The sequence below is a fragment of the Helianthus annuus genome, chromosome 10 (genome assembly GCF_002127325.2).
Source record: "Helianthus annuus cultivar XRQ/B chromosome 10, HanXRQr2.0-SUNRISE, whole genome shotgun sequence".
Taxonomy (NCBI): Eukaryota; Viridiplantae; Streptophyta; class Magnoliopsida; order Asterales; family Asteraceae; genus Helianthus; species Helianthus annuus.
Window position 1 is genome coordinate 165,768,589 of NC_035442.2, and position 10,459 is coordinate 165,779,047.

Consider the following 10,459-nt stretch of genomic DNA (forward strand, 5'->3'; position numbering starts at 1 on the left):
CACGTTTCTGGTATATCAGAGAGAAAAATGATACAATTTTAAAAATTGACTAGAAATTGCAAAAGTAAACAAACCACATAGATGAAAATGGAAGTTAACTCTTTTAAAAAGAACATCGATTCACACTTTAAGTAATTTGGTACACATTCAACCTGATTTTTATTTTGTATGAACTATTTCAACTAAATATTAAAGCCACCCAACTACCAAAGTAGACTTTTGTTTTTAACTAAGGACATGTTTGGCTAAGCTTTTTGAAAAAAGCTTATTGACTTATTGGCTTTTTGAAAAGTCAGTATGAAGTGACTTTTTGGAAAAGTCACTTTTTCCTCTCACATACACCCTCAATGTCAAACACCATTTTAGAGCTTATAACTTTTCAAAAAGCCAATAAGTCAATAAGTTGTTTCAAAAAGCTTAGCCAAACATGCCCTAAATCAGTAGAAAAAAAGGGAATCCAGCAGTAAATCAGAAGATTAGAAAACAAGAAAAGGGAAACCATGAAACCTGCAACTCTGCAACCAAGAAAAAGAAAAAGGGTGTGAACTTTGAAGAAGAAGAAGAAGAAGAGAAGATGATTTCAAATCTGAGTGTGTTATTCTGTGTCATCTGGGCTATTACACTTCTTTATGGCGAGAAGTTTGCTTTTTACTGGACCTGCTCATGGCCGGTAATTTCATCTTCTTTACTGTTTGCTTTTTGCAGCTTAAATTTGTTCTTGATTTAAAGGATGCATCTTTATATGGTATGATCTTGATTCTTGTATGGTAGATTTGGGTACCTAAATCAACTGACTTTTTTAACTTCAAATCTATTCAAGATTTTACTTCTAAATCTGACTCTTGTTCTAAACATAATTCTACACCATGCTAGTTTAGACAGACTTTAGATGCAAGTAACATGACTAGTTTCAACTTCAAATGGGAAACCCATTCAAGATTTGACTTGTAAATTAGAGGATTGTTATAAGTTTACCCTAAATTGTTTCTAAATATGTGGCACTTATTGCATGTAGAGAGAGATCCAAGTGGTTCATTAAAAAGTCACCAACTTATATGCAACTATAAATAGACTAGTCCAGATGTGGGTTTATTTTTCCCAGAGCCTGTTACCTCACGGGACCCAATCGATACCCTGCTAACCAATGAGATCAAGTTGGTCTAGTGGCACTAGGTGTTTATCACCACCAAAGTGGTGCGGGTGAAGTCCCACAAAGTTGAGAATAGGTGTAGATTATAAGGAGTAGATTTTAGGGGATGTGTTTTTCGCCGTCCAAATCAAATCATTCTAAAAAGCTTTTACCCGAAAAATATATATAGATATATTCTAAAAAAGTTTTAGATTTTATATGTGAATCTTGGTCTTTATCCTGTTTTTAAGGAAAGTTAAAAGGATTATCTTAGTCTTAGCTATCTTTTTGTTGACAGGAAATTAACTAAGTGTCCCATTTTAGGCATTAATTTCGAAAAGTCAAAGTTAGTATGGAAATAACAAATCTTCCTACAAAGAAGGAAGTTAGATACTTAGATATGAGAAAGTGTGAACCTTGGCTGTTCCAAACCAACCTTAAATGGTTTGAGCCAATCCAGCAATACTAATTACACACTAGTAGTTGATGATCATATGTTAAAACATAGGTTTATATAAACTTTATATAATATCCATCAACGAATCACTTAGGAGATTGAGAGTTAACAAAGCAAGGTGTGATGTCTAAGGGGGAGCTTGTAACACCCATCATATAATTCTTAGGACCAAGTTTTTTTTACATTTGACTTTTGAGTCAATTACTATGGAAGACTTTTAGATGCATATTTAAGATTCTTCTTTACATCTAAACATTTGGTATTACCAAGTACAAGTTTGTTTTACCAAAAAGAGGTGTACAAAGCTAAATCAATAGCCAGCCAATGATCCAAGTTGCTTGTTAAAGAACGTACAAAAGATATAACAAGCAAAACCAAGATCTTCTAATCCTCAAGGGCCTCTTACCAAGGGCGTAGCTTTGTGGGGGCGGGAGGGGGCGGCCGACCTCCCGAACTTTTCGCTCAGTAGTGGAGGGTATGTAGTTTTCGTATAGAAATTTTTGGGTATATACGTTTTTGACCCCCCGGTTTTATAGAAATTTTTGGTATATACGTTTTCGACCCCCCGGTCGAAAATCTCAAGCTTCGCCACTGCCTCTTACTAGGTGAAACTTTTATTGGATATTGTATACATGGTTTTTAATGGTTCCAATTTATCTTTAAAAAATGGCACAATCAGTCCCTCCTCTTACTAAAATTTCACCAGGCGCAATTTATCAAAATGCATGAACGTCACACGACTATGTAAACCAATTCACATAGCCTTCTGCTACAAAATTTTCCATTTCTAAATTTTACAGCATACTGCACGACTATGTAGAAGAAAGTCGCATAGCCACATGCTACCTTTCCCTTAGAAAATTTCCATTAGTGGCACGACCATGTACTCGAAAACCACATAACCGTGTTCTACCAACTTTCAGCCTCAACTTTTATTCAAAATCACACGACTATGTTTAGAACATCACGTAGCCGTGTGTCCACCTTCAAGATAATCTATGTGAATTCATTAAGTTACATGCAAACGATGTCGACATCTTTACTATTTTAGTGGACTCATTTTCTCGTTTGTATGTTTAGATGGAAACAACAGATAATCCTGCTGATTATGTGAAAATTGCAGTGGTGACAGATCCACAGGTATTCGTCATTTGAAAAAAAAAAAAAAAAAAAAAAAAAAAACTGTAATTCAGATGTTTCTCCATTTTGTTTTACATAATTTCCCCGTTCTTAACAGCTCATGGATAGAACATCCCTCAGTCTAGCTCCCAAATCATTAGCCCTGGAGATTGTACAATTCTATACCGACATCTTCATGCGCAGAGCGATGCTGGCTTCCGTCATGCCCCTTAAACCGGATATGGTTTTGTTTTTGGGTGATTATTTTGACGGTGGTCCCGTTCTTTCTGATGAAGAGTAAGGCAAAAAAGTATATTTTTTTTTGTTGTAAATATATTTACTTTAGAGTAAAATGCCATTTTCGTCCCTGAGGTTTGGATACTTTTGCGACTTTCGTCTAAAGGTTTGTTTTTCCGTATCTGGATCCAAAAGGTTTGAAATCTTGCCATTTTCATCCGGCTCTTTAACTCCATCCATTTTCTCCGTTAAGTCAGGGGTATTTCCGTTTTTTTGTTAACTTAAAGGGCAATTCGGTCTTTTTCAGCGGTATTCAGTCTTTTACATAAAGTGAAAAAGATTGAATTGCCCTTTCAGTTAACAAAAAAGACGAAAATACCCCTGACTTAACGTAGAAAATTGGATGGAGTTAACGAGCTGGATGAAATGGCAAGATTTCAAACCTTTTGGATTTAGATGCGAAAAACAAACCTTTGGACGAAAGTCTCAAAAGTAGCCAAACCTCAGGGACAAAAATGGCATTTTACTCAAATATTACTTTATGATGTTAAAGATTAATTTTTGTTTGGTGTTACAGGTGGCAGGATTCTTTGAATCGTTTTAGGCATATTTTTGACATTAAGACACTCGAAAGAGTTACAAATAATCGAGTATACTTCCTCTCGGGAAACCATGACATCGGTTATGCAGCATATCACTCTCACAAGCCCGAGGTATATTTATGTTTTGATATGATAACGGACGATTATTGTATTATTTTTATGACGTGTTGCCATTTATAACTTGTTTTCGTTGTCTTTTGAATTAAATACAGGTAATTAGCCGCTACGAAAAGGTATTTGGTTCAAGAAACTATCATTTTGGAGCAGGAGAAGTGGAATTTGTTGCTGTCGATGCCCAAACACTGGATGGTAAATAAGTTTTCAGTTATTAAACTTCATTTTTCTATAGTTATAAAGCGTAAAAAAATAAATAAAAGAACAAATAGTGATGATGTGTTATCCACAGGTCATCGACTACAAAGCCAGACCTCTGCTTCGTGGACTTTTGTTAATAACGTGTCTAGGGGTATGTAACACACGTTTTCATGTTTATCTAATTCGCAGTTTTCAGTAGGCTTGTAAACGAACGGAACATTCATGAACTGTTTGTGAACTTGTTCTGCGAACGAACATGAACACAATTTTTTTTTTCATTTAATTAAACGAACGAACGTGAAAACATGATTTGTTCGTTCATTTATGTTCGTGAACGTCCATTTATATTCGTTTATTTACATTTGTTTGTTTATGTTCGTTGGTTTAGTTACATTTGTTCATGTTCGTTTCATTTTAAATACATAAGTAGTTATGTTTATATAAATATTAAACATAAAAGGAACCTTCTAACTACTTATATAAATACAACTAATTGGTAGTTGGTTTTCTAGTAATAAAAATGAGTTTTCCAATGGAATTTGCGTAATTATTAATTAATCGCTAATTTATATAAAAAAAAAAACTTAGTTTATGTTCGTTTATGTTTAGTCAGTTATGTTCATTTGTTTTCATTTACGTTTTTTCAATACTGTTCGTTTGTGTTGTTTATTGTTTGTAAAATTATGTTCATTTAAGTCTGTTTGTTTATGTTCATTTACGTTCGTGAACTGTTCGTTTAGGTTTTAAACGAACGAACGAACACGAACATGCCCATTCTCTTAATAAACAAACATGAAAAAAAGGTGTTCGATTATATGTTCGTGTTTGGATGTTCGTGTTCGTTCGGTTTGTTTACAGGCCTAGTTTTTAGTTGTATATGTAATAATATGATTAAAATTTATATAGATTCCCTTTCACCTCCAAGGGTGTTATTAACACATATACCACTCTATCGACCTGACTGGACTTCATGTGGTTCCAAACGTTCTTCACCGATTATAAATCAGGTTTTGCTTTTTGCATTTCATCCAATTCTCACTTCCTATGCATTTTTTTTTTTGCTCAAATTAACCTCATTTTTTCATGTTCAGAGAATTTCTCGTGCTACCGGTGATCATGAAATAATGTATCAAAATTATCTTACAGAAGAAACATCAAACAAATTATTGGATTCCGTCAAACCCGTATGTTCTCTCTTCATTCCCGTAAAAACTGAATCTTGATTGATGGAAATTATGTCAAATAAAACAGCTGAGGGTATAAACGTAAATTAACAGGTACTCGTTTTGTCGGGTCATGATCATGATCAGTGTACTGTAACTCATAGAGCCAAACATGGGGCTGTAGTAGAGGTAATGTATATGATATATCTCAATCTTAGTATATACATGTTCTCTTCAGATTTTAGGCTGGAGGGTGTGGCTAGGGGCTTTATCACCGCCACCTCAGCGCCACATCACCGCCACGTCACACAAGGGCTTTAAAGCCCCCTCCTTTAACTTGAAGGGTGTGGCTAGGGGCTTTATAGCGCCCCCCTTCAAAGCCAATCAAATTCGATGGACCCCCCTTTCTTCCGTTACCATCTTGGCGAGCTACCTTTAGCCCCCCCCCCCCCCCCCCCCCCCCCCCCCCCCTTAAAGATGATGGTATGGGTGATGGAGCCCCACCGGCGCCATTGAAGGTGAGGTGGCAGGGATGGCGCCTCCACACCCTCCAGCCTTATAATGTCTTGTTTTTTATTTTATTTTTTAATTTTGTGTAGCATACGCTAGGGACGATTAGCTGGCAACAGGGAAACTTGTATCCGTCTTTCATGTTACTAACGGCAAGTAAACTTTCGGTTTCAAACGCAAGTAATGCCGTATCAACTCGCCTGTGTTTACTTCCTGCACAGATCTTCATTTATATATGGTAACATATGTTTTTTTTTAGTAAAGTACACGGATGGTCCCTATGGTTTAACGAAATTTTGGATTTGGTCCCTAGCTTTCTAAAAGTACATGGATGGTCCCGGTGGTGTACACTTTGTAACGCATTTAGTCCCCAACTTTGCCAAAACTCACATGGATGGTCCTTGTGGTTTGCATTTTGTAACGCATTTAGTCCCCAACTTTGCCAAAACTCACATGGATGGTCCTTGTGGTTTGCACTTTGTAACGCATTTAGTCCCTAACTTTGACCTGCTGAAACCTTTAAATTTGTTGGCTGGGGACTAAATGCGTTACAAAGTACAAACCACAAGGACCATCCATGTACTTTTGGAAAGCTAGGGACCAAATTTAAAATTTTGGTAAACCACACGGACCATCCGTGTACTTTACCCCTTTTGTTCTCTAGTAAAAATCAGCGTTGGCGAAGCTTTATTGGGGCCCGGGATCCCCCCCCCCCTGATTTTTCACTCGTAGTGTTAATTTTACCGAAAATTTCCGAATTCTTTTTCGTGTAAAATATTGAATTTTTAAGAGTCCGGCCCCCACCGATTCGGATTTTGAGAGTCTGGCCCCCACTGAGTTTTCGTTAAAGCTCCGCCACTTGAGAATTAGTCATTAGTGTATACTAATTTGGTGAAAATTTCAGGTATATCTTGTTATTTGTGGTTACTCTTGTTGTGATTCTTGTATGGCCAACGAACGGGTTGAACATTCACCTACATATCGGTGAAAATATGCGTAACATTCTTGGCTTTTTCAAAAGTAACGCTAAAGAAAAAGACGAAGATGAAAACTGTGAATATGAGATGGTTTGGGATGCAGAAGGGTCAATGCATTTAATCAAAAAACCGAAAAAGATCGTTCCTTCACATTCAACTGAGAGGGTAGAAAGGTAATATTCTTAAAAAAATGCGATCCGATGTCAGTTTGTAGTAAAAGTTGTGTTTGATTTTGTTTTTTGTGTTTCAGGGGGAATGCTACGCTGCGGTCAGCAGCTAAAAAGCAGACAGTGCAGGAGGTTAATCTTGTAATGCCGCAAGATGCAAGTGGCCAACCGGGACCCGATGCGGGTGCAAGATTGGGACAGGTCAAAGCCAACAAGTCAACTGTTAGATTTGTTATCAGGAGGTTGGTTCGGGTTTTCCAAGTGTTATCGGTTGTTGCTGCAGTTAATGTGCCTATATATATAATGTTGCTGTTCGCGGATTGGATCGATAAATGATGTTAGAAAAGAATACTTACATGTTGTAGAACTGTTGTTGTTGTTGTTCAAGTTTTGATTGAAAATGTACTTACTAATGTAGATTCTTGCATTACACATGTTATAAAATCATATTAACTAGAATTTTGACCCTTGCCGCATGCTGTGGTGGCAACACCGCCTTTGAGACTTCGTTACTTGCGTAACGATGATGACATTAACATGTGATGCCTGCACATGACGTTGCACGTTTTTGACTTTGTTACATGTTACGTTCGTGACATTAACGTCAATAGACATAGATAAAAAAAGGGTATAATGTCTCAGTATGTTGGGGTGTAAAGTCGTAAAAGTAATTTAGACAACGTTCTAAAGTCGTAAAAGTAATTTAGACATTAACATGGTTATGCATATATAAAAAGACGTATAAAAATGTGTTACACGTTACGGTGTGAAGTCGTAAAGTAATTTAAATAAAATGAGGTGTCAAGTTATTAAGTAGAAAACGTTGGCGGGTGAAAGTTGCCAATTACCAAAAGTTATAAGTGAATATGTAACTTACTTAAAGATGAGGGTTAATAGTGTTTCATGTCAGAAGTTTAAGGTTATGAAGTGAAAAAACCAAGGCCAATGGATTAAAAATGACATTTGTGAAAGTTGAAGGGCTACTTTGTCGGTGGGAAACCCCACCGGGCACCGACCATTGTTTTTAAGATGTATATAAATAAGGTATATTGGATTTAAATAACCCAAACTTTCATCAATTGGCCGATAACACTCCCAACTTTTGATTTGTACACCAGCACTCCTAGCTTTCAACTTCTTGGCCGATAACACTCCTAACTAACCGAACCCTAACCCAGTTAGTTTTTGCTGACGTAGCCATTTTTGCTGACATGGCATATGACGTGGCAGTTGATGTGGCATTTTTGATGACGTGACAGCTGACGTGGCATTTTTGATGGCGTGGCAGCTGATGTGGTAGCTGACATGGCACTTTTTTATGACGTCGCAGCTGACATCAACTAACTGTGTTAGGGTTCTGTTAGTTAGGGAGTGTTATCGGCCAATAAGTTGAAAGTTGAGAGTGCTCGTATATGAATCGAAAGTTGGAAGTCTTATCGGCCAATTGATAAAAGTTATGGTTATTTAAATCCAATATCACTGTAAATAAATGTCCATTTTTTATGTCATCTGTCATAGACTTTTGCCTTTCATTCACAAATTTGAAGAATAACAAACAAATATAACATCCAAGTCACTAAAGATATATTTTACTAGAATTTTTCATCATACAATTTAGATAACATTTAAGATCTACATATCTTAAACAAACAAAACATGTAAATAGTTTAACTTCTCACTCAAGCAACCAACTTGATGTCAGACTCTTCATTCTGGCATTGTTTCTTGATGTCCAAGATTCCGGTCCACAAAAAACTTTCCAACTCTCTCTCAAAAACCCAAAGGGAACTTTCTTTGATAAAGAAAAGTAGAAAAATGAAAAGAAAGATGTAAAAATTGTGTATCCGAGACCACGATAAATTGGACAAAGCAAGTAGTAAAAAACTATAACGAGGCTTTCGTACGCAATAATAATAATAATGTAACGGGTCAGAAAAGGTATGTTAAGCATATATGTAATGTAAATGTGTTTAGTAAAACGAAAAACGAGAACGTGTGCTAATGCTAATCGTCGCCGTGGATGTACCAGCATAGAAGCATGGTGGCACAACGACGAAGGATATATATACGCCCACGCTGTTGTTTAACCAATGAAGCACACTTTCTCTTTGAATGACCAACTTTAAATGCCATTGTAAAAAAAAGTTGGATGATGAGTTTGAAAAGGAGAAGATGTATTTATAGACCAAAAAAAAAAAAGATTTAGATGTTATGAATGATGATAGAAATCTGGTTACTTGTACTGTACAAGTTGTGTTGATGGTGAAGTAAAATATGAGGATGTTGTAATAGGGACAAAACAAGTAGGAACATGGTTGTCGGCTTATTTGCATTGACTAGCAGGCAGTTATGTTTAAGTTACATATATTTAATTATTATTTAGTTTTGGGATGTTGTGTCATTGGAACATAATCCTTAAATTATGTAAAATAGAATCTGAAGCATCAAGCCAGCCACTTTGGAGTCTGGAGTCAATCTTGATCTGATCATGTGTTCTTGGGTTATTGGGCAACATTGGGTTACTTTGATTTGGAAGATGATTTTTAACGGTAAGGATAAGATTTGATTCCATTTAGTTATAGGCTGCTATATATTCTTACCCTTTTACAAGATCTTATTGAAAATTTGGGGTTTGATTGCATTGCATGTGGCTAGTGGGAGGTGATCACATAAATGTATCTAAGGGGACTAGGGGTGGTTCACTAGTGATGGAATTTCATCACTCTCACTATCCAATCAAGTAATGCCATGTCATCAATCCAATTTCCATCACTAGTGATAGAAATATAGGAGGGGTGGAATCACTAGTGATGGAATTCTATACTCCCAAATTTTTTAATTTTTATTTTATAAAATTCTGCCATAAGAGGACACGTGTTGTACCCAACAACACCCAATATTCTTCCATATTACACGTGTGCGGCAGATGGTGTGCAACATGCAGATGGTGTGCGGCAGCTTTATGCATTCAACATATACAACAACGCGTTATACAATTAACGCGTTTAAAATTCCACGCGTTATCATGGGGGCGGCGGCGGTGTGCTCGGGGGTGATCACGCGTGCTCGGGAGTCCATAACGGACCGCCCCGAGTCCTCTAACTTGACACCAATTGTAAGTCAGCAATTGTGTTTAGCAAAATAGAAAACATGATGTTGCATTGTTGCGTGTAATAGTGTTTGGTGCGCTTTTTACACATGGCCTTTTTTAAGGCCTCTGTGTAACACTAGGGACCAAATGTATTCAAATTCACTTCCTAACAAACGTCTACAATATCTCATACAAGTTTAACAAGAATCACTACGACATCTCACACATTGGTTGGGACTGAACACACCGTAGGATGGTGGTGGCGTCGCTGTAGAGGTTGGTTTGGCAACAAAACACAAGCGATGGAGTTAGATATAGGGTTGAAGCATGGCAAAAGACGACATACGACCAATAACTAGCGACGTGGGTTCGATCCAGCTGCGAGTGGTGGTCGGGTTCGTAAAGGAGAAGAAGGTAGGGAAATAGATGGAATTTGAGCACTTACGGACACTTTAAAAGTTATTAAAGGATTACTAAGGGGTAGTTAAAAATAGGATAGGTGGTATAATTTTAATACTCTAAATTTCCCGATGCTTTAGATTATTTTTGGTTGTATCCAGTGTTCTCTAGCTTCTGCCCACCTTTATTATTAATAATAATAAACTTTCACCGACAAAAAGGTAAAAAAAATTGAAGGTCGTCGGTAATCAATAGATCCATCATAAGAGTATCTCCAACGATGCGGTTCGTTG

At 36.7% G+C, this 10,459-nt stretch overlaps 1 protein-coding gene across 1 annotated transcript; it reads left to right on the top strand.

The window, feature by feature from the left end:
• Positions 1-437: 437 nt before the first annotated feature.
• On the top strand, positions 438-7,136 carry LOC110886399 (uncharacterized protein C630.12). The gene is made up of 12 exons (XM_022134184.2): positions 438-670; positions 2,667-2,726; positions 2,824-3,002; positions 3,520-3,655; positions 3,757-3,853; positions 3,951-4,010; positions 4,766-4,866; positions 4,951-5,043; positions 5,137-5,211; positions 5,622-5,770; positions 6,437-6,682; positions 6,760-7,136. Exons 1-12 carry the CDS (start codon positions 575-577, stop codon positions 7,010-7,012), a joined length of 1,545 nt encoding a protein of 514 aa, XP_021989876.1. The 5' UTR covers positions 438-574; the 3' UTR covers positions 7,013-7,136.
• Positions 7,137-10,459: the final 3,323 nt, after the last annotated feature.

Bases quoted from the DNA above. Each gene is read 5' to 3' on its own strand.
- LOC110886399 (XM_022134184.2), top strand. From the start codon at position 575: ATGATTTCAAATCTGAGTGTGTTATTCTGTGTCATCTGGGCTATTACA. The intron at 3,003-3,519 runs GTAAGGCAAAAA...TTGGTGTTACAG, and splicing joins CCCGTTCTTTCTGATGAAGA to GTGGCAGGATTCTTTGAATC. The intron at 4,867-4,950 runs GTTTTGCTTTTT...TTTCATGTTCAG, and splicing joins CTTCACCGATTATAAATCAG to AGAATTTCTCGTGCTACCGG.